The sequence below is a fragment of the Martes martes genome (assembly GCF_963455335.1).
Source record: "Martes martes genome assembly, chromosome: 1".
Classification (NCBI taxonomy): domain Eukaryota; kingdom Metazoa; phylum Chordata; class Mammalia; order Carnivora; family Mustelidae; genus Martes; species Martes martes.
Window position 1 is genome coordinate 171482011 of NC_137888.1, and position 24134 is coordinate 171506144.

The following is a 24134-nucleotide window of genomic DNA, read 5'->3' on the forward strand; positions in this document are numbered from 1 at the left end:
AAATAAATAAATAAAATTAAAAAAAAAAAAAATCTATTAAAAAAAAAAAAAAAACGTCCATAATGGGGCCGCCTGGGTGGCTTAGTCACTTGAGCATCTACCCTTGGCTCAGGTCATGATCCTGGGACTGAGACCCACATGGGGTTCTCCCTCTCCCTCCTACTTGCCACCCCTACCCCTAGCTTGTGTGTGTTTTCTCTCCCTGCTCTCGTTCTTTCAAATAAATTAAATTAAATTTAAATTAAAATTAAATGGAAATGTCCATAATGAAAAGTCTAGGAGAAAAGGAGAAGGAAAGGACCTCACAGGGAAACACATGACAAGAGTAATAAGGGGAGAAGCTGGAAGGTTGTGCCCGGGGCATGTGGGTGCCAGCAAATCCCACTCCTCTACTTTGCTGCAATGTTCTTACCTTTATTCTCTTCTCCTTTTGCCATCTTGCTAATGGGGAAGATGGTCGTCACGTGCACGCAGTCCAGTATGGCCAGGAGGATTTTGGTTAATCGGAGAAGGTCAGAGAAGTTGTAGAAACCAAAGTATATGAGATTCCTAGCTAAATTTACAACCTATTATATTAAAACAAAAGAGACAGAAAGATGGTATTTAATAAACTGTACCCTTTGGTTTTACGCTGACTAGCTGATAAATGACTCATTCTGACCTTCGTTATGTTAAGAGAAGACACATACTTTGCTTGCCATTTCTGCTCAAATTTCATTTTGTTTCATAAAGAGAAAAAAATAAGAAACAAAAAACTGCCAAGCTCCTGACCTATTTCAATAACTAACCTAATCATCTGTCTGTGCAGCTACCCAAAGATAATACAGGACCAGCCACCTTACAGCCAAAGAGAACACAGGTAACAACATTGTAATCCTCAGAAATAGAACTCCTCACAAGGAAAGTCTCAAAGAGAAACATTTTAACTCAATGGTAACAAGGATTTATGTACCTGAAATGATTCATCTGTGATAGATCCCAAGCAGAGGCTGTTTCTTCCCTACAGTGTTTTTTTCTTTTTTCATTTTTTTTGTTTTTAAAGATTTTATTTATTTATTTGACAGAAAGACACAGCAAGAGAAGGAACACAGGAGGGAGAGTGGGAGAGGGGGAAGCAGGCTCCCTGTGGAGCAGGGAGCCCGATGCAGGGCTCGATCCCAGGACTCTGGGATCACGACCCGAGCCAAAGGCAGACGCCCAACTGACAGCCATCCAGGCACCCTTTCCTGCAGTTTTTAATATAATGTACAGAGTATACCTAATATACTACCATTTCAGATGATACAATTTGCCCTGAGTACTTCTAAGAACTCCATTAAGCCAAGTGACTGGTTAACAGTTTTATTTTATTCTGGAATAAAATTGAGCTGAACTCCTTTTTATTATCAAACGAGAGTCTCATGATAGAAATCACCACATGCTAAAGTATTTTCTATTTACCTGATGGAAAAATGACCAAAGAAAAGCAGATAAAACACATAGATCATTTCATCATGAGTTACCTCAAAGGTAAGCTTATTTTTCTCCTTATCAGAGAAAGGAAACCTCTGACAAACCACATCTCTTAAATACTCCTCCACAAATTCCATGGTTTGTGCAAACCTCTCCTTAATTTCATCTTTAGAAGTTCCACTACTGTCATAGCTAAAAGAAAAGGAAAAAGAAAAGGAAATCACATTTCAAGATCTTTGCACTTAAGCTTCCCCAGCCACAAAGCCAAGAAGCCCTCCCAAAACCTTGTATCCCACCCTCTGTTCTTACTTTATTTTTCCCTCCTTAGCACCTATCATCAAGATATAGAATCATTTATCTTGTTTGCATCTTTTTTCCCCACTAGAATAGAGATAGTGTTCTGGCTGGTTCACTGATGTATTACTTAAGGCTGACACCAAGTAGAAACAGATATTTGTTGAATTTAAAAAAGGGACAAGATATAAAAAATATAATCATGCCATCTTTTGCATTCTTCAAAAAAAAGTAGATTTGCCACATACTTTTTAATTTTAAGCTTAATGAAAAAAAAAAAGACTTCACTTTGCTTCTGTGATTTAACTAGACTTAACCTGACCGTAAGTGGTTTGTCTACCATGACACAAAACATTATGAGGTCTTAAAACAGCGTGAGCTCTTAGCAGGGAGAAGGAGCCAGGCTCACTCGTCAATGGCAATCTCCGAGGGAATCTCAGACCACAGGCGGGCGTATTTCACGGGAGTGACTTGTTCCTGGGGATCTCGGTCCACGTGCATATGAAGCATAAGACGGCAGAAGGACGCCCTTAGGTCATAGGGCAGGTTCTCGTCAGACATGCAGCGGAGAATGAGATCAACATCCAGCTGGCCTGATATTTCATTGATAGCCAGGTATTGGCGGTCCAGACACATCCTAGCAAAGAGGTTCAACTGATACCTGGAGAAAGGTAAAGTTACATGAAGAAATCAGAAATCGTTGAGGATGAATGGAAATTCACAGCAGGACAGTCGAGATATCCCCAACTTTCATAAGAGGGACATTTGGCCTCCTGAACTTAAATATCAACACACTCAAACGGCTTCTGTATCAGGCCAATAAAGGAACGGTTGAAGCTACACCAGTAGGCCTACATGCTCACCCTGCTGAGTTGAGAGTAATTACGTGACTATTTGATTCCATTTTGGCCTTGTTTATTTTATGAAATAAATGGGGTAAAATGTTACATCTAAAATGCTTGTCTATTTCTTCAGCTGTTTTTTTATACAGTATATAAAGACCATGTAGGAAATGTTAAAGATATCTCCCATGTTGAGTCTAGTTAGAAATTTTATAATATGCTTAGGATCTCATATAAGCCTACTCTTTGATTTCTACATGAGAACCATGTGTGCAAGGTAGGGGACTCCTCATAATGACTTATGCTTTCTTCCTTATCCAACTACGTGTCATCTTTGTCACCTTCCATACTGGACCAGGGAAGCACACTTTCGCATTCACACTCAGGAGAAGTCATATCAAATATTAAAAGAGTAAAGAACTTCTGACATGAAATAAGCAAGCCACTAGCTTCCAAGGTGCCAAATACTGGCTTCTCAATCTAAAACCCTATTTGCTATCAATAACCATTAGTTGAAAATATTCTCAGTCTCACCAGATACCAGTGAATGCAGATTAAAATAGTATTCTATTTCATGCTTATAAAATTAGCAAAGATTAAAGAGTATCGCAATATTCAGAATTAGCAAAGACCAGGAGAAACAAAGTTCTCATTTACAACTGGTGAGTGTGTGCGCCAAAATATCTGATCTAGGATTGCTGAGTGAAGTTTTAAAATATGCATCCTCGCCAATTCAACAATTCCACTCCTGATACGAAATGGAAACTCTTACTCATATGCACACTTTTGAATAAGGATGTCCCCTGACATGAAAGGCTAAACTGTGGCATAAAATGGAATATCAAAGAGCAATGTAAATGTGGCGTCATAAAAAGGAATATTGCTCAGCTGCTGAAATTAGACACATCTACCTCGATTAACATGAAACATTTCAGAAGCAACACAGAATCTATCAGGCAGGTTTCATAATGGAACAATATAGCACCATTTACATACATTTCTAGGAGCAGGCAAAAACCTCTCTATTTGTTAGGACTGCGTACTAACGTAGTAAAATATGAACATACCAAGAATGTGGAGGGGTGCGCACCACAGGCACAAATGGGAGGGAGGAGAAAGGAATGCAGGAAGTAACAGAGTGCCGTAACTGCCAAGTTTTACTTATTAAAAAAATGCCATGAGCACTTTGCCATCTTCCCTTCTCTCCTCTTTGAAGAGGCTCTTTCCCCACCCTTTTCCTCTCCATTGCCTTCCCTGAGGTGGCAGGGTCCACAGGTCTTAAAGCTGGGCATGGGGAGACCCTGGGGCTGAAGAAGGTGACCGGCAGAGGTGGACAGTGAGCGAATAGGTACCCACCAGAGCAAAGGCCAGCCAGGTTTCTCTGTCACAGGATGGAGTCATGCACACAGGAAGGTGAAGCCTAGAATAACCCCGTGGGTGTTGGAATGGAATTGGAAGTACTGATGTGGACTCACAGTTTCATTACATATTTGTAGAGACAGACAGAGAACATAGATATATGTGTGCGTGTACATAAATATGCATATATGTGTGAATACACATACTCATTTCCTAGCTCTGTCTGCAAAGGTTCCAGGAAGTTGGCACTATTGTCTCCATTTTGCAGATTAAAGAACCGGGGCATACAGAGGTATGTAACTCGACCACAGTCAAAAATTTCATAGGTAGGAAGGTGAGGATTTGGACCCGAGCAGTCTGACCATACAGTCTGACTCCTAGCTCCTATGATATGCACATATGTCCTGTGCTGCTAAGGGGAAACGGTAACGGGGGGCTGATACAAGCACTCATTCTTCGGTCGCCTCGGCCGTATCTGGAAATCAATTTACTACGTAAGTATCAACCAACCCTTAACACTCCCAACTCCTACAATACACAGCATTTGCTAGACAGACAGGGGACAACTCGTCATTCCTTGGAGCCATCCACCAACAAGCAATAAACTTCCCCTCAATTCTTTTCAGGGCACCCCAAACCGAGCCTGGCAGGACCCCCATCACCTATAGTAGCTGAGAACGTCTCGGTCTTCCTTTTGTCCTTCTTTGGCATCCTGTGCCAGTTCCCTGACACTCTTGCTGCGAATCTCCTTGCTGCTGTCCCTCCAGAAGAGCCACACCTCCTCTTCATCTTCTCCTGCCTCTAGAGCATTCTCTCCCGTGGAAACACCCTCAAATTCAAAACGAGAAAGAACCAACCTGGACAATAAGAGGAAGAGGGAAAACTCATTATGCTGAAATACTCGCTACTGCCGGTTCGACTACAGCAATATACGGCAATCTAGCTTCACGCTCAGCGTAAACATAAAACGAAAACCGGTGTTTCCCTCGGTGGCAGAATCACAAAGAGCCCAACATTAACTTCTTCACATACTTTATCCCAGTGGTTCTCAAGCAGGGTGGTTTTGCGTGCCCTGCCCCGTCTTGAGGAGACAATGTCCGCGGACATGTTCTCATTTCTGTTTGTCCCAACGGAGTGGGAGAGGTATTATGGACATCTACTGGGTAGAGGTCCAGGATGCTCCTCAATTAATAGGACAGTCCCCCATGACAATTATTCAGGCACAAATATTGAAATGCTCAAGTTGCATCAGCCCAAGCCAAAAACTAAGTTATGCGTGAGAAACAAACAAAAAACCCGCTAGTTCAGGGCCTGAGTTTGCAGTTTTGTTTTGACTTGTTTTTCCCACATTGGCCCCATTACTGGCATGGTACTTACCAGGAAAACTGTTCCCTTGCTAAAAGTGAATCACTACAGTCACTGAAGTTTCTAGGTACCACTAAATACTTTTTTAACAGTGATGATGTAAAAAGCTCTGCCCTACCGTGTCTTAATATCACCACTGAATTACCTCTTTTAAATTTTAAAACTGATTATCATACTTAAAGAACTTTAAGAATGAAAACAAGTGTGTACAAAATGCTCTCTGGTGAATACATACTGGTTTTCAACCAGTGTGCAAAGTAAGTGCAGAGATGGCCACTCCAAAAGCAAACTTAATATCCCTATCCAAGATCTTTGGCTCAGAGAGATCCCATGCCAGCCCATCTGACTTCAGAGCAAGTCTGAAAAAGTCAAAGAGTTAAGTTCTATTAGTCAGGAATGCAGGCCTCCCCTGAGCCATACATTCTCTACCTACATCCCTCTCTCATCGGAATCTTAAATCCCAAGACTGCCACTCACTTGGTCTCGATCAGGATGTCAGCATTGGTTGGATTCAGCACGGCTTTGCATATCAGTTCCTGGGTCACTGGGATCGATTTGTTCATGGACACACAGAGGTCAGAGAGATAATCTAAGAATCTGTCAAGAGAGAGAAAGCAAACAAGACATTTTCCATGACTAGAGAGAGGTTTGACTCTCGGAGCCCGACTCTTCGCAACTGGTCAGATCCAACAGAGCTCGGACCAAAGAAATCACAGACAGTTTCGGTTTTGGGGCCAGTGTCTACAGAAACCCAGTAACCATAAGAGAAGAAAGACGGCAGTGGCTGGGGCAGACGAAGAAGTGATGAGGCAAAAATGCAAAGAAAGAACAAGACAAGGAAGGTCACATAAGGGAGCCATGGGGGAGGGGGAGGGGAAGCAGAGCGGCAAAGACGGGCTGGGAGGCCCGAGTGCGCCAGCTGAATCCCTGCTTTGGTTCTCCTTAGTTATGTTCTGATGTGCAGTGTGACTTGGGGAAATTTCTGGACCTCACTGTGCTTCGTCCTTCTCATCTACAGCAGAGGGTAATGTATAACCTCAGAGAAGTGCCCTGAGAATTAAGTGAGATAATTCATGGCAAATGCTGACTTAGTTCACTCCCTTGTACATGAGAATTCTCCACAAATGTTATTTATCTTCACGGGTGGGAGGAGTCATTTTACAACAACACTATCAGCTTTCCCATGTGACCATTCACAATACCTATATTGTAAACTATTTCCCACTTCTCCTAAAAATGTTGTGGATCCCCTGCTTTTTTTTTAAGATTTTATTTATTTAGGGGTATCTGGGTGGCTCAGTCAGTTAAGCATTTGCCCTTGGCTCAGGTCATGATCTCAGAGTCCTGGGATCAAGCCCTATATCAGGTTCCCTGCTCAGTGGGGAGCCTGTTTATCCCTCTGCCTCTGCTATTCCTCCTGCTTGTACTCTCTCTCTCAAATAAATAAAATCATAAAAAAAAAAAAGATTTTATCTATTTGAGAGAGAGAGAGAGTCAGAGAGAGAAAGAGAGAGAGAGAGAGAGACCACAAGTGGGAGTGGAAGTGGCAGAGGGAGAAAGAGAAGCAGGTTCCAGCTGAGCAAGAAGCCTGATGTGGGGCTCAATCCCAAGATCCTGGGACCATGACCCAACCCGAAGGCAGATGCTTAACCCACTGAGCCAAGCAGGTGCCCCGATGTTGTGGATCTTAATTAGGAGAAGAGGGAAGAAAGTAAGAAGGGGGGAGAGCTACAGAAATGAGAAAAGATGGAACTGCAACTTAAGTAAAAATACTCAAGCAACAATTAAGTTTGCAAAAGACTCTTACTGATATTTGGGGAGGTGTTCTAACTGAAAATCAGGGTGCTAAACTAGGACTGAGTGGCCGAAACTAACTGTCATTTACTGTGCAAGGACTAAGTACCAGGCAACTTCCCATGCATTTATTCTCATTCAATTTTCATAACCATTCATTTAGCATAGAAAAAATTAAAGCTCAAGGGGAAAGCGAAGGTCACCCAGCTGGTAAATGACAGAGCTAGGATTCCACCAAAGGTCTATTCCAATACCACGTTTTTTCAACTACTCATCCAACGGTCTCTCAAGACCGGCCTAAATGAAATCTGTCACTGGCAACCCTCAAAAAGGAAACCTAGCCCAAAGCACAATAACTAGCTCAGTGACTGCCCCTTCGATGCCTGGATACCTTCTGCCGACCAGGCCCACCTCCGCCTCACCTGGGCTCCCTGTTCTTCCGCACCAGACTGACAAATGTGTCGATCTCAGCAGCGGTGATGTGTTTTTCCAGGAGTTTTCGGTTATTGTGAAGCAGGGCGGTGATGGTGTCTTCGGCCAACACATCATAGCCAATCTGCTTCTGCATGAAGCCAAACTGCTTGGCTATATACTCCTTTTAAGGAAGAAAAGAAAGGTTAGCAGGGACAATGAAAGATATTAAGGTTAACCCAAAACCAAGGAAAGTAGCAACAGTCCCTGATGAGAATTATCGTTCATAAGGGAGATCCTAGTGGAGCATCTTTCCACAACTTTCTAATCTAGGACACCAGCTGCACATGCGCCCACATCCTTCATTTCACTAAACCTGCCACACAAATGTAATTAAGCAAATTATCCTGTATGTACAGATGGGCATTTTATTAAGTGCACAGTATAAATATTAATGTGGTGACTTATTTTTCCAAAAGGTCAAAAGCTGTTTTTCAGCTCTGATTTTATTACTAATTCAAGAGGCTTTAACTGTGCCTTACTGCTCTGTGCTGCTGAATAAACATACTTAAGCCTACCTAGATATTTAGAACAATATCACCCCATCCTGTTTTCTGTATCTGGGGTGAAAATACATTTTTATAGCCAATGGGTAGCAGGATCAAGTGAAGAATACCTAAGCCCATCAGTCAGATTCACAGAACGTACAAAAACATCCCTGGCTTCTCTCTCGGGGGACCAGACGTGACATTCCATAAAAATACATGAGAACTCGGGGAAGTCTCTTGCACATGTTTGTCTGTTTCTAGTCAAAGATATATCCCTTCCCAAGACAGACTGTTTGCTTACAAAGTACTAAGAGCCCTTGAAACTTAGCTTAATTTTTTTTAAATTAATTCTAAAATCCTAAAAACTCCTCGGGGTGTCCACAGGGGACACTGACCCCTTTTCAGCCCATGCTCAATAAGGGTGCATGGGTGGGAAATCGCCAGCCTTTTTGCCATGCGGCAAAGACTCTACAGACAACAAGCAAAGACAGTCAATGCCGCAGCAGTGAGAGGGACTGCTGCGGGTCTTCATGTACAAGCAAAATGGGCGGGCAGACCCCGGAGGCTGTGGTGTGACCTCATCTGAAGAGGGAGAAAAGAGTCTCTTTGGCACTATTCCAGGATGGTGTTAGTGCACTACAGGTGGATTTAAAGCCACCAGAGCACTCAAGGACCAGCCGTCTGCATTGAGGAACACAGCCTCACAGGTACAGGGTACTTTCGATCTCAACAGTAGCAAAGGCCACGTCACAAGCTCAGTGTTCTTGCTCACAAGGTTCTCTCTGATACTTCGGATCACTGTCTCCGTTTAACACTATCTTCACGACAACACATGAAACTTTTTATTACAGAGAGAAGTTTAAATTTAAAGGCCAGGGTTCGTGGCAGTCAAAAGTTTACCAACAAAGGCCTTTTGTAACCCAATGCAGAGACCGGGATTCAAGGTTATCCCAAGCGCCCTCTGTGTGCCTACAGCACTTTATGTCACCAAGGGCAGGACTCCCCAACCTCAGCACTACCGACTTTCAGGGCTGGATGACTGCTTATTGTCGGGGGATGTCCTGTGCGTTCTGGATATTCCTTCTATCCACTGGGTGCCAGTGGTGACACTCACAAGAGTCTCTCGACATTGCCAAGTATTTCCTGGGGGACAGCATTAGTCCCAGCTGAGAACTACTAAATGTGACAACACAGTTCACAGGTTTCCTTAAAATCTCAAATTGATGGGAACCCTCAGAGAGGTTAGAACATTTATTTTATGGGAAGAGGATAACATAGACAGTGCCATGACATTCCCAAGGGCTTCGGATGTCGTAAAACATAGACAAAACCAAAATAAAGAGAAAGTTACCAGCAGACATGGAGGGTATGGAAGGGAGCAGGAAGAAAAAAATTCTGCTCTACCTTTAATATAAACACATGCAATCACTTCCCTGAACCTTAATGTAAAGCACCTTAAAAAAACACTAGAAATGCAGTACCAATGTCCAAAAAAAAAAAGAAAAAAAAAACTCACTGAAAGGTGGCTGCAGAAGGGGACTTCTCTGATATCTTTCTTAAGGACTCTGTCTTTTTCACAGTCTTGCAAAATTGTATTTCCTTGCTAAGCACAAACTTAGTAAACTATTCTTTAGCAATTAAGTAACAACAGATGTAAGTCTTAAAACCATGAGGCACATATATGAACTTCAGTCAGTCCTAGATCCCAACCTGGTTTTTCCTGTAGTCTTGCTGGGAGTGTCTCAGGACCCTGTAGCAGAGCCGGCAGATATGTCGGAAAGGGGCGTGCCGCTGGTCCCCGAGCTCCTCCAGCCGCAGCATGGGGCCATCGCCACAGTCAGTGAACGGGGCTTGTAACAGCTTGAAGATCTGATTGTCAGAAGGAAGAACAGACACCGCCATCATTTAGAGTGCTAATGGCTAGCCCTCTGTCTCAAACGAATCTAACCTCACAGGTGGCCAGACTGCGCTGGCAACTCTCTCTAGATCAACATCAATAACTTGAACATTACATGCCATCCACCAACTGGGACCGGCTACTCACTGAATTCAGGCCACCTGGACCTAACTGGTCCTCAAGCACTTGCAAGTACGGTGTAGGGCAATGGTTAAAAGTACGGACTCTGAGGGCACCTGGGTGACTCAGTGGGTTAAGCCTCTGCCTTCGGCTCAGGTCATGATCTCGGGGTCCTAGGATCGAGCCCCGCATTGAGCTCTCTGCTGGGTGGGGAGCCTGCTTCCTCCTCTCTCTCTGCCTGCTTCTCTGCCTAGTTGTGATCTCTCTGTCAAATAAATAAAATCTTTTTTTTTTTTTTTAAAGTACAGACTCTGGAATTGCCAGATTCTAGGTTGAAATCACACACTCTACATTATTCCCTAGTGGTATAAAGGACAGTCGAGGTAACTCCTGGTTTTCTCCTCAGTAAAATGGAAAGAATACCACCCAGCTCTCAAAGGGGTTCTAAGGATAAAAGGGGATAATAACTGTCAATTGCCTAAATATAGTGCTCAATGAAAGCTTCTGCCATGGAATTCGATCATTCTGGCCCCTCAAGGAACTACTACTGTGTTGGAAAATGAGCATTGGCATGGAGCCAGAGGTCTAATCTGGGAGTCATCCCATGAACCAGCTGGATATAATTTATTCTTGGATGGGAACTCCTTGTTGAAACATGATGGAGTGTTAATAAATTTTGTCTATCATCAACTGACAGGAGAAAGGAGTCTCAAATCCCAAGTTCCTATGGAGAACTGTAGGACTAGTAACTAATATGTTTTCTTTGGGGTTTAGTGGCCAGGAATTTCCAAGCCATGCATATAGCTAATATATAGCTTTAGAGAACTATATGGTATGCATTTCTGTGCACTTCATCTACCCTTGTCACCCACCTCCTTGTCATTTGTCTTTACACCAGTTTATGTAAATTTATGACAGATAATACTATCTACATATGTCCTATAAGCCATTTACTCATTCTTATGGTAAGATTTTGTGGTGGTTTATAGAGTTCCCTATTTATTGAATACTCCAATTCTCCCAGACATGTGAAAAAACCTTAAGGTCACATAGCACTCATTATTTTTGATGAAAATAAAGTAGTCAAATGAACTTTTCTTGGAGTTCCTAACATGAATTCTCACATGTTGAGATTCAACAAGTGCATTTTCAACTGAACTGAGCTATGAAGCCATGAAAAGACACAGAGGAACCTCAGATGCATATTACTCAGTGAAAGAACACAGTCTGGAAAGGCCTCATACTATAAGATTCCAACTATGAGACATTCTAGAAAAGGCTAAACAATGGAGGCAATAAAAAGATCAGTGGTTGCCAGGGACTGAGGGGAGGGAGGGATGAATGGGCAGAGTATGGAGGATTTTTAAGACAGTGAAAATATTCTGCGTGATACTATACTGACGGATGTCATTATATATTTGCCTACATTCATAGAGTGAGTGTGTAACACCAAGAATGAATCCTAATGTAAACTATAGATTTGGGGGGATTAGGATGTGTCAATGCAGGTCCACCAACTGTAAGAGATGGACTGCTGCAGTGGCGCATGTGAATGATGGGTACGGCTATGTACGTGTGTGGACCGGCAGTACACGTACTCTGTGCTTTCCACTCGCTACTGTTCTGAACTCAAAACTGCTCTACAAACATCAAGTGTGTTTTCTTCAGAAGTCAGTTGATCAAGCCTTCCAGGCGGGAACCACCCACATCCCTGTGTAAGAGCAGGGATCTCATCCATGTCTTACAAAGATCCCAGTACCTCACATCTCACAAACCTGCTTGAGGATATTCTGTTCTCTCATCAGCTTCTGCCGTTCTCTGTTAGGCTTGGAGAAGACCACTTCAAGTACATCTTGACCAGAGTTAGTGCCACCGGTGACAAAGTAAACTAAGTCTTCCAGCAGCTTGGTTACAGACCTTAGGGGGAAAGAAGCTATTAGAAACAGGAAATGTTTAACGTCCAATAAGTTGGAAGCGTCACCTTGGGAGACTCAGGCCTAATGAGGTAGTTAAACCCAAGTGGATCCGTTCTTCCCAATTTCCCTGCAAGTGACAACCAATTACCAGAAAGAGTAAAATACACAGAGCACACTATTGTCCACAAAAGGATAACCATCTTCATAAAATAGGAGCCATCAAACTTCATTTCAGAGTAACACTGGCCCCTGACGTTTAGGTAGTTCCAGAAGCCAAATTGGAGATAGACTGGTCTTTTCAACTTTAGAGACTTTCAAAGAAGTGAATGTGGTTTTTGAAAACCACAAGTTGAAGTCACATATAAATGCTAAGACCTGCTCCTCTCACACAAGGTTGTTCAGAGTTGGCATTTTCTCTTTCTGCAAGCAAGGGATTTAAAAAGTCCACAGTGGCTGAGGATGAGTACGTCTGGCTCTTGCTGAAGCCCTCACCTTCTTTCATTCTGGGTGATGGTGCCCTTCTCCAGCTTCCCAGCTATGGAACCCAGCACCTTGCTGGCATCATTGGCAAAATCCAGGTCCCGAACCTCAGCAGGGGAAACTGGAACTATGGCAAATGCTTCCTTATCCTCTTTCACAGGGGAGGTGCCGATCTGAAAAGCAGAATGTTTTTATGGAACTGTTTCTTGGATTGAGAGAGGAACACATTAATCAAACACTATACTTACGGGACACTGGGCTATTCAAAGAGCTGAAGCTATCTTGCAGTTAAAATTAACTAGACATAGACAAACATCTGGAAGGAAGTACCCCAAATCATTAACAGTTGTTACCTCTGGAGATTCTTACTGTGGATAAGTGTGAGGCAGAAAATGGGCTCTGCTATCGATTTATACCTTCATTTATTAAAGGAAGCATATTAAGACTGTTGTATCTTAAAAATATGCTTATAAAAAAAATATGCTTATAAACACATAAGGAAAAAGCAAATGAGCAAAATGGTAATTATTGACTCTGAGTATTATAAGGCTAGACAATGTACCAGGGGCACCTGGGTGGCTCAGTGGGTTAAGCCTCTGCCTTCAGCTCAGGTCATGATCTCGGAGTCCTGGGATCGAGCCCGCATCGGGCTCCCTGCTCAGCGGGGAGCCTGCTTCCCATCCCCCCTCTGCCTGCCTCTCGGCCCACTTGTGATCTCTGTCTGTCAAATAAATAAATAAAATCTTTAAAAAAAATGAGAGTATCATTTCATTTTTTAAAAACAAAGTCCCTGTTTGTGAATTATGCTCTATGACCCTGGAGAAGGTAGTAAAGGAGAGGGGGATTCAGTGAGAGAAATTAAAGGGGCTGAGAGAACTTTCAAAAAATAAAAGTATATTTAAAGACGCAGAGAGATAAAGAAATAATAAAGATTGGGGAAAACTGACTAGGTATCTGAGGTGCCTCAAGGCACCAGCAAACATTCTCCCAGCCAAAAACGATCCTTCAGACAGACGTGAAATCCAGACAATTGCTCAACCTTTAGGGCAAAAGCCATGGAATAAAAAAAGTTCTGGTTATTTCAAAAAGCCTGGGCTTGCTTTAGCCAGGTCCCTTGGAGAGAATTCTTTCACTGAATTCAAGTTTGCCCATGACCACACACTGGCCAAACCAAAACAACGCAGTCCCTACACTTCCAACGGTTCTCAAAGGAGCCCTTTCATTAGGGAACATAAGACCCAAGAAGGCAGCCAAGTTCCAGGACTTACTTTCAGCATCACGGGTTTCTCTTCTTCCTTGTCGATGGGGATATTTGTGCTGTGAACCCAGGTATTAGTGCACAGGTGTCTGAGCCGGACATAGGAGTTTCTAAAGGGGGGGGGGGATAAAAAAGGATTTACGGCATAGGAATTTTTAGGTTCTCTGTAGCCACTGGCCTAGAATATATTCTATCAAAATAAAAAGGGATACCAAATGGTTTTTGTTACATACACTAGAAAATATAGACTGAGAAGCAAATGGCTACTGAGATATATTCTGATATATTTATAATAAGAAATCGTTCCTTTGCTTGCTTCAGGGGTACAGGTCTGTGAATCATCAGTCTTACACAATTCACAGCACTCACCAGAGCACATGCCCTCCCCAAAGTCCATAATGTTAATAATTTTAAAAATGATAGTAAAAAAAAAAAAAAAGAAAGAAATCATTCCTAAGGATTCTAACATTGGGATATTTGTATCTCTAAATATAAGATCATTCTTCTAAATGAGTATCTCAGAACAAACTGTGTAGGAGACAGAGTAACAAGAAGTCCTTCCTGAGTATATATTAATGCAGATCATGAGAGTTGATAAAGCAACACTTGAAATTTTCATATGGATCAAAAAACAAAAAATAAAATTACTAGGATAAAATATGAGTTAATATTTAATAATCTTGTGGTAGGGAAAGCCCCTAAAGCACATAGCAACATACAAGTTTTATAAGTTTTAAAAGTCAAAGATGGATACATCTTATAATATAGTTTGAATTTTTTATCTTCTGTAAAGCAAAAAAAAAAAAAAAAAAAAAGAACAAACAAATAAAAAACATCAGGAACAGCTGAAAGAAAAAGGACAACCTGGGAAAATGAAAGAATACCACATAGCATAAAAAGGTCATTAATCTGCATTTATAAAGAGATCTTTAAAATGAGTAAGAACATAAATACTGGAAATGAAAATGAGACTAGGACATAAGCCGGTAATGTAATAACGCAGTATAAATGGCCAATAAACTTGAAAGTATACATTCAATCTCCTTAGTATACAATTCATATAAATTAAAACTATGTATCATTTTACTCTACCACAGTCCAGAAATCTTGGAGACTGATATAACCCAGTATATACAAGAGCTTAGGGAAATAACCTCTCTTCACACTCCTGGTGAGAGTGTAAACAGGTGAAACTCTGGAAGGGAGTCTGGCACTTTATAAAACAAGTAAAATGTATCTACCTTTTCACCTAGCAATGCCATTTTTAGATTTTTTTTCACTTAAAGTGATAGCACAAGTACAAAGTGGGGCATGGAGACATTCAACAAAACAATACTTACAAGAGTGAAAAACTGCGAACAATCCAATGTCTCAACAGTGGACTAGTTAACTGTGTAGTACATGCAGTAGAATACTAACAATGTAAGTGATTATAATCCATATATACTTGGAAGTATGTACAGAACATCCCCAATAAAAAATGTTAAAAATAGTTTATAATTCTATTTATGATAAATTATATACATGTTACCTGTGTGCCCAGAGACCTATCTCAAACTATAACCATAATAAACCATAAATGTTAACAGTGGTTATCTCTCAGTAATTAAATTTTATGTAATTTTTTATTTGCTTCTTTGCTCTCTGTGACATTAACACTTTTTTGTTTTTGCTTTTTACAGTGAGCATGGATAATTCTACAGTGTTTTTCAATCTGCTTTTAGGAAGTAGTAGAAATAGTGGCATAATTCTTACATCAAGAACCTACCACATTAGTGAGACAAGATCAATGAATACCAAACAAAAGCAAGTAATGGGAAATGCACATTAAAAAGCATTAAGTTGGGAGACAGTCAAGGTTAAGTACTGAAGGACTTTTAGAAGATATCAATGAGGCTTCAGAAAATCATGATAGTTTTTGGTTACAGAAACCCTGAGTTGGAACTTTGAACATTGTTGGGGCTGGGCAGATAAGGGACCACAGACATCACTTGAGTTAAGAGGAATTTAGAACAATGGTATAGACGTGGAAAAGAGGTGAGGGCAGGGACAGCATCAAACCAAACAAACGTCTTTAGTACATCCTCTCTGCCTTCTGCTTTCCCTCATTCTAACTGCCCTGAACACTATAAGGGCAACCCTAGCGATTTTTATGTAAACTAGAATGAATATACATGAAACAACATGAACAAGAAATCTGACAGAGATTTTCAGTTCTTTTTCTTCTGAGTGGCTTAGACTCATTTTCTTAGTTTCAAAGTATAACCAAAGCTTGGAGCTCAGCTTTTAATTGGATGATTACATTCTATAAAGCTCTAGCCAAATTATATTTAAGACACAAAGGGCATTGTATCCATTCATCCCAAGTCTCATTCCCAATCCTTAACTCAAAAGTCATGAGATCAGGACAGTTATAAAACAGCCACAAGGTTGGATGCTCTCCCAAAGTTCGTTTAATTCATCTATTTTACATATATTGTAATTTTACTATCTTGTTTAGTATATCCAGAATTTGCCATTGTCCTTTTCATTTTGGCTTGGAAAGATTTTAAGCAGTGACTATCCCAAAAATTCCTTTGCTAACATCATTTCAGAGACATTCATTTATCTACTTTAGACTTCCTGATCTTCAAACAAGCAATATTTAGCACAGCTTTAAGATGCAGGGAAATGAGTATACTACCCCTAAGGCTTTTTATCTCTCCACAGGACTAATGCATAAGGAGCCCATTCAATTCTGGCTCTTGGGTTGTTGGTCAAAGGCAAAAATGGATAAAAACTTTTAAAGCTAAGACCAAGTCCAAGATCATAACTGCTAACTAACAATGGTAGACCATACTGGACACTTTTCCATGGTGAATATAAGACTTGCCTCGTTTAAGAGTTTAGAATCCATCTACCTATGGACAACTATCCACCAAGAGTTTTCCAACAGAGAAACAGAAATAAACTGAAGTGGATATAGAAGCACGGTCTCTATCCAGCCAAAGCTGCTTGGCCATCTGATCTAAAAGCTTAGACTCAACTTCCCCCTTTCCTACAGGATCATGCGGATTTTCAACCCATTGGGGAATATGGCCAACTAGCTAGCACCTTACTCCCCATGCCGAGGGAATGTCATGAGACACCTCCTAATAAAATGATGTGATATTTCAAATCACAGGGTCCTGTTCTTTGCTATCCCTTGCAAACTAAAACGTTTAGCGTGTAATATAAATGTCATTCCCTCATCTCCTGGGAACCTAACCAAATTTATTAAATCACTACCAGAACAGAGGACACAACATATGGAAACTTACTTAAACTAAAATGCAATTGGGTTCTACAGACCTGTACTTATCTAGTTAACAAGTCAATGAGAAAGAAAGCTTTTAAAAAGCAATCTCTGGGGTGCCTGGGTGGCTCAGTCTGTTGAGCATCTGACTTTTGATTCCAGCTCAGGGTCATGAAACTGAGCCCAGTATGGGGTTCCGTGCTCCCCGTGGAGTCCACTTGGAATTCTCTGTCACCTTCTGCCTCTGCCCCACCCCCTGTATGCACTCTCTCTCTCAAAATAAATAAAATCTTAAAAAACATAAAAATCTATGTACCATACTACAAACCATATTTTAAAGGGATCTCCAAATGGGTCAAAGACCTTAAGAGTAGAGAGCAAAAACTATAAAACTCTTAGAAGAAAACATCGGTATAATTGTTTTTGACCTTGAAATGGGCAATGGTTTCTTAAGAAACTAGAAACTTAAGCAATCAAAGAAAAAAATAGATAAATTGGACTTCAACAAAATTCAAAACCTTTCTAATTCAAAAGATACTATCTAGAAAGTGAAAAAACCTAGAGAATGGGAGAAAATTCTTGCAAATCACATACCTAGTAAGAGGTTTATATCTAGAATAAAGAACACTTAAAACTCCATAATAAAAAGACAATGCAATTTTTTAAATGGAAAAAAATTCTTCTAAGATGATACATGAGTAACCAACAAGCTCATGAAAAGACAATGAACCTTATTAGGCCTCAAAGAAATGCACATCAAAACCACAATGAGGTGCCACTTCACACTTACCAGGACGGCTCACATAAAAGACAGTAACAAGTACTGGAGAGAGAGAACATAGAGAAATCGGAACCCGCACACACAGGTGGTGGGAATGTAAAATGGTGTATCCGTGTTGAGAAACAGTCTAGCAGTTCCTCAGAAGGTTAGATAGTTAGCATATGATGTGCCCTTCTTCCACTTCTAGATATATACCCAAGAGAAGGAAACCTTATGTCCCCTCCCCAGTAATGTGTACACAAATGTTCACAGCAGCATATTAGCCAAAAAGGGCAGACAACCCAAATGACCATCAGCTAATAAGTGGATAAATATGGGGTGCCTGGCTGGCTCAGTCAGTAGGGCAAGCAATTCTTGATCCCGGGGTCGTGAGCTTGAGCCCCATGTTGGGCACAGAGATTACTTTAAACAAACAAACAAATAGATAAATAAATAAAATCTTTAAAAAAAATGTTGACAGATAGAGATCACAAGTAGGCAGAGAGGCAGTCAGAGAGAGAGAGAGAGAGAGAGAGAGGAGGAAGCAGGCTCCCTGCTGAGCAGAGAGCCGGATGTGGGGCTCCATCCCAGGACCCTGAGATCATGACCTGAGCTGAAGGCAGAGCCTTTAACCCACTGAGCCACCCAGGTGCCCCGATAACATTTTTTTTTTTTTTTAAGAATGGCATTAACCCTTCTTTTAGAAAAATATGAAAAAATAAGTGGATAAATACAATGGGATAAAACTACATAATGGAATGTTATTCAGCAGTAAGAGAAAATGAAGTACTAATACATGCTATAATATGGAGGAAAGTAAAGTAAGCCAGTCACTAAAGATCACAGGTTACATTTACATGAAATGTCCGGAACAGGCGGATCACTAAAGACAGGACACAGCTGAGTCTAAGGCTGGACGTGGAACATGGGGAAATGAGAGTGATGGAGAAAGGATATGGTGTTCTTTTTTGGGAAAAATGTTCTAAAACTGTGATGACAGCTGCCCGATTCTGCTCATCCCCTAAAAACCACTGAATTGAGCATGTTAGGTGAACTGTATAGAACATGACTTAGATCTCAACAAATCTGTTATTTAAAAAAAAAAAAAAGAAAGAAAGAAAAGGAAAAGGCAATCTAAATCAGGAGTTCCAACCCTGGAGAATGCAAAGCTGTGCACACACTTGAGATTTTCTAGAGAAACATCCCTAGCTTTCCCCCAAATCTCAAGGAATTAAAAACCCAGCAGAGTTTAAGAATGAAACAACCCTTTAACTGGATGGCCATGGAAGGCCTCCTTGCACTGTAAAATCTGTTCTATGTGGACACTGTCCTTGGTCCATCACTCCAACAGTACAAGAGAAGTTTCTCTGCTACTGCTGACAGCACCCACATGGCACTTACCATTTCATCGACAGGTTGAACAGTGACACGGCAATGACATACACGAATAACAAAACACAAAGTGATAGTCAGAGGAGCCATGTGTAAAACCTACAGATGCCAAGGAGATTGCCACTAACCAATGCTGTGCTGGAGAGTCAGAACTGCCCCCAACAACCCTGTCTGTCTTTGGTGTTTAAGATTTGGGGCTCTGCAAAGGGACTGGCTGATGTGTGATGAGTTGCTTAAACTCTCTGAGCTTCAGCGTCTACCTAGAAGAAGGGCAAGTAGTAACACCTAGTTCACAGCTGGGGGCGGGGGGGGGGGGGCAGGTTTGTGAAGATCAAATCATGTAACAGAAATAAAAGCACTTAGCATTAAACATGGCATGTAGTCAGCACTTAATAAATGTAAGCCGTTATTAAGAATATTGCTGATTTTGGTTTAAGCACGAGTTTTCATTCCACTTGAGTCCAGTTTTTCCCTCCAGCAAAATGCATTCTTGTGCAACCAAACCAAGAGTCAAATTTAACAAAATAACCAAAGAACACTGGTCTGACTTCTCATATTCCACTACATACTCAATGAACTACAAATATTCCATTTCCCAGGATTTCTTTACAGTTGTTTATTCAGTTGACTTAGGGGATCTCTCAAGTTGGGAAATGAGGACATGAGTAGAGGAAATCAGAAATATGGAGCTACTTAGGCTTATGATTTGACTTGTTCACCTAAATAAAGCAAATTAAATAAATAAAAATAAATTAGGTTCTTGAGAACTTAAAACTAATGAGCCATAAACAAACCAGCCACCATTCCAATGGGCAACCAGAACAAATCCTTTACAAAAGCTTCAAGAAAGGCAATGATGATTTGGATTCCAAGAAGCCCAGCCAGGTCACATATACCAGCTCTGACTCACTCAGGATAAGCCATTTTAGAATCATACCTTGGAACAAGGCTATCACCTCCACGGAGAGTGGTGGGGTCTAGCTCAAAAATGGAGGAGATGTCATTGCCTTCAGGTACAGAAACCAGGGAGTACACCATCTTTTCTTGGGCATTTCGCAACCTGCTTCGAGAGGCATCCTGATCAGGGTCCACCTGAGGAGGAAAAGTCATCAAGTCATGGATTCTGCACACCAGAACTTCCCTCACTACAATCACTGCACAGTCCACAGGAACAGGGAAGAAACATCAGCAGTTGGCAGGAAAAGAACCACAGTTTCAGAGCAGTCATGAAAGAGGACAGTCGGCCACCCACGCCAAGAATATTTACACTCTACCTCCTTGTGTTGCAAAAAAATGTTTAAACAATGCAGGGTTACAGTAACAGATGTCCACGGAAAGAGTGCTATAGAGGTGATGAAGAAGTCCACAGGGCACATCCGTCTGCAGTAGTTGGAAGAGAGAAGAAGCACTTTGAGAAAAACTCGTCCTGTGGCTTTGGTTATGGGTCATTGTGTTAAACTACAGTTAAATGGTCTAGCAATAATATGATACATCTACTTCCCAGGAGAAAAAGTAAAATAAAATAAGCCTGCATCCAAGTGTTCGTAAGCAGAGATCCCAGTGTGGCCAAGAAAAATATTTGAGAAGTCAGACTAGCCCTGAAAAAAAGTTCATAATTAATCAAGGAGCGCTGCCGACGACAATTCAGGGAAAAGGGGGCCTCTCTTGCTATGTAAGGGATTTGGTAGAGGCTGAAGAAAATCTCTGACAGTTAAGACTAATGAACAATGACGAAAGCTTTCCTGAGAAACTATAAAAACACATTGTAGGCTCCAGAGCCCATCTGCCTGAGTGGATTTAAGCAGCATGCTTAGACTGTCACGTCCTCGCATAGGCTTTGCTAGGTGTCTCCCGGCACTGAGACTCTACGTGGGATTATTTTTAATTTTCAACGTCCTTGCAAGAAGACAACATCCACTTGTATCTACTGGGAAAATCACATTTTCTTTGTCACTAACTTGCTTGGCTTGGGCTGAGGCACTGACTCTTTTCCAACTGGGGAATGGATAAAAGGAAATCAAGTTTAACACGCAAAGGAGGGAGGATGAGAGAATTTAATTCCAGGGCCTGACATCTACGATTGCAGGCAATAGTCTGCTCTAGCTCATCAGGCAGCCCCAACTTTTGTTTGAGAAAAGGAAGAAGGGAATGGGGGGAGAATGAGGGGAGAGGGATGGAAGGAGAGAGAGGGAGGGAGGGAGAAAGAAAAAAAAATACAAATGCTTCCTTTAATACCCTTTAATACCCAGAAGCTCTGTGTCTTCCTCCCTGTGCCCTCTCCCCTAATACCTTATAGTACTATCCAAACAAAGCCACAACTCATTGTTGTTTCTACCCTCAAGGATGAATCTACTGGAGAGCACCAACTACCCCAGTTCAAGGAAAAGCTCAGTCCTCTTCTAACTACTCTGACCTGCAAAGTCTTCCACATACCACTTTAAAATAAGCCCTGACCTGATTCTGGCTTACGACACACAGCTCGGCTACAGGCTGGCAGTTCAATTTCAGACCTGCCGGGACACTGAAGAAAAATGAAAATTGCATGGAGTGCCTGTATCTGGACTTGTAATCGCAAGACAGCGTCTTCACGTTCTTTGTGTGCAGTCGGCGTTTGCCACCTAGTGGGAGGAAAGGCGCATGTACAACAGGCTGCAAGACGAGAGCCAGCCTGGGATTGTCCTTTCTCTCCCTCTGGCGTCAAGAATGCAGCTCATGGGTTCTGCTAAATTGAGAAGAACAAGCTCAACAAGCTAAGTAAGATTCCAGGCAAAGATTCCTACAGGCACTGGATGCCAGTCTCGGGGACGTACGTGACCCACGAGCAGAACAAAGTTTCCTCTCCCATGCTTTTCCATCTCCAGCTTTTCCGCTCAAGTTTCCCAGCCTACAAGAAGGTGAGGGGTATAGGACTCTCCCAATGCTAACAACCTTCCCCAGAGAGGCAGGAGCTGGGCCGCTCGGCTCAGGGTCTCCATATGGGCCACTGGGCTCCATGTGAAGACCACCACCCAAGCAACATCCAAAGCAGCCAGAACAATGTGGTCTAGATCTGCACCTACGCCTGCTGGCACATTCCACCACCGGGGCATGGAGAAGCAGGAGAAAATAGAAAATGACTGAACTCTGATTGAACCAAGACAGGTCTGACGAGTTAGGACCATGCTCTGGTTCCTCATCGGTCCAACAAACATCATCAAATCTCCCCTAACTCCTTTCACACAGCTGCTGCGCAGTCCAGATGAACTCATGGATGGATGTAAAGGCACTAAAAATGCTAATGATCTTGTCCAACCTACACAAATGCTACTTGCTGAGCGCTTACTATGGGCCGCGTCTTAGGTACCACAGCTCACTTGGTCCTTGTAACAAGCAGGTCCGCCACTTTTACAGAAGAGGGAAGTGAGGGCCAGAGAGGAAAATGCAGCTCATTCAGTCCCACAGCTCATGCAAGGGGAGGGTCTGCTATTTAAACCCAATTCTGCCTCTCTTCCTGCCCTGCTTTTGGATCACTACATTCTTCCTCCTGTGCTACAAATGCCCAACCTCCCTGCACCCATCAACAGGCCAGGAGGGCAGCCCCATTCCTCACACAGCTCAATGTTCAAATGGATATCAGCTCTCACGGGCAGAAGCCACAGCTCTCCTTTTAAGTCATCTCAGAGAGGAAAATTACTTTTTCAGCCCAAATGGCGGTGCTAATGCCATTAGAGGCGAGTCCCACAAGGTCTCTCAAAGTAAAGAAGGTGCAGTGACAAGAAGTGCCCTATGAAAAATGGCACCCCCACCAGTCCAAGCCTCTGAAGACCAGCCACATGAACACTATACACCAATGTTGGGCAAAGACTTTACTGCACGCTGGTAAGAAGTCAGACCAGGTCAGTGCTCTCAACCTGCCAGGCAATGAGGCAGGCAGCTTTCAAAACGAGCTCTGGCAGTAGGGCAAGGCAGATAAAAGGAAGGAGCAGGACCCGCAGCGGCTCCCTCAAGAACTGGGAAAGACATGATCTCCTGCAGCAAGTCCAGGAACTCATGACGTGAATCCCTCAGCTAGCACTCCTCTTCATTCCTTCCAGAGCTAACATTCTATCCAAACGTAACTGCAAGGTTCATCCTTTCCACAGAACTTGGACCTTCCAAAGACAACTGCATTCTGTTATCTCCATCCCAAACCCCTTTATCCATGGATCCACTTTAAAACCTGTGAGCTCTTCCAAAATTTTATGCCCCCCTCCAAGTCAAAAAGAAGTAAGCTCAGAACCACCTACCATATTCACCAGAGATGATCACATGAACACACAATGTCAGAGTAGTAACTATTTGCATTTTTTTAAATCCTAAACCAGAATGAAGCACTGTATAAGAGAAGGGCTTTATTGATAGCCATCATTTCCATATAACACTACCACTGTCCTCTTTAACACGTATTTGTGGAAAATTCAACCCGCAAGTGCCCCCAAATCAGCATTAACTGGTTTGTCTTCCAAAGAAGGATTCTGTTGGCATTAAATTCCAAACTACATTATAAAGTCTACTCCTGAGTCTGCAGAAAGCAAGGACAGATAGTCAGACAATCGAGTGTCTAATCTGATGTCAGGAGCACATGTACATGTACATGCACATGTACATGCCTCATGTATTACCTCCATCATCTAAATGACACTATCCATTTCACACACTCATTCCCTGAAAAAATCTGGGTGAGTCATAGATTGAGGTCAACAGCAATTGGATATTCATTCTTAAGGGGCCATCACTGTCTCTTACCAAAGGGCATTCCAAGAGAGCATCAACTTCTGCAACTTAAAGGTGAAAACCCTTTGACTAAGCACACAGAAGGAGCATCATCACTGCTAGTCCTGGACCAATCAGAACGCAGGAAGATATGACTGCCCTCAAGGGAAGCACAGAAAAAGACCCTCTCTTAAGGCATCCGATGGTTTCCCCTTCCCCATCACTCAATGACAAATGGCAG

The 24134-nt window shown here is 42.0% G+C and overlaps 1 protein-coding gene across 1 annotated transcript in view; it reads right to left on the reverse strand.

Annotated features, from left to right (window-relative positions):
* The window catches only part of ITPR1 (inositol 1,4,5-trisphosphate receptor type 1), a 335828-nt gene that overhangs the window by 162132 nt on the left and 149562 nt on the right, over positions 1-24134 (reverse strand). The window contains exons 13-23 of the mRNA XM_080801715.1: positions 20100-20254; positions 13747-13846; positions 12491-12651; positions 11858-11999; positions 9776-9934; positions 7529-7701; positions 5790-5909; positions 4610-4804; positions 2156-2407; positions 1503-1644; positions 394-566 (exon numbers count right to left, since the gene is read on the reverse strand). Coding sequence (XP_080657841.1) covers positions 394-566; positions 1503-1644; positions 2156-2407; positions 4610-4804; positions 5790-5909; positions 7529-7701; positions 9776-9934; positions 11858-11999; positions 12491-12651; positions 13747-13846; positions 20100-20254 — 1772 coding nt within the window. The remainder of the gene's footprint in view (positions 1-393; positions 567-1502; positions 1645-2155; positions 2408-4609; positions 4805-5789; positions 5910-7528; positions 7702-9775; positions 9935-11857; positions 12000-12490; positions 12652-13746; positions 13847-20099; positions 20255-24134) is intronic.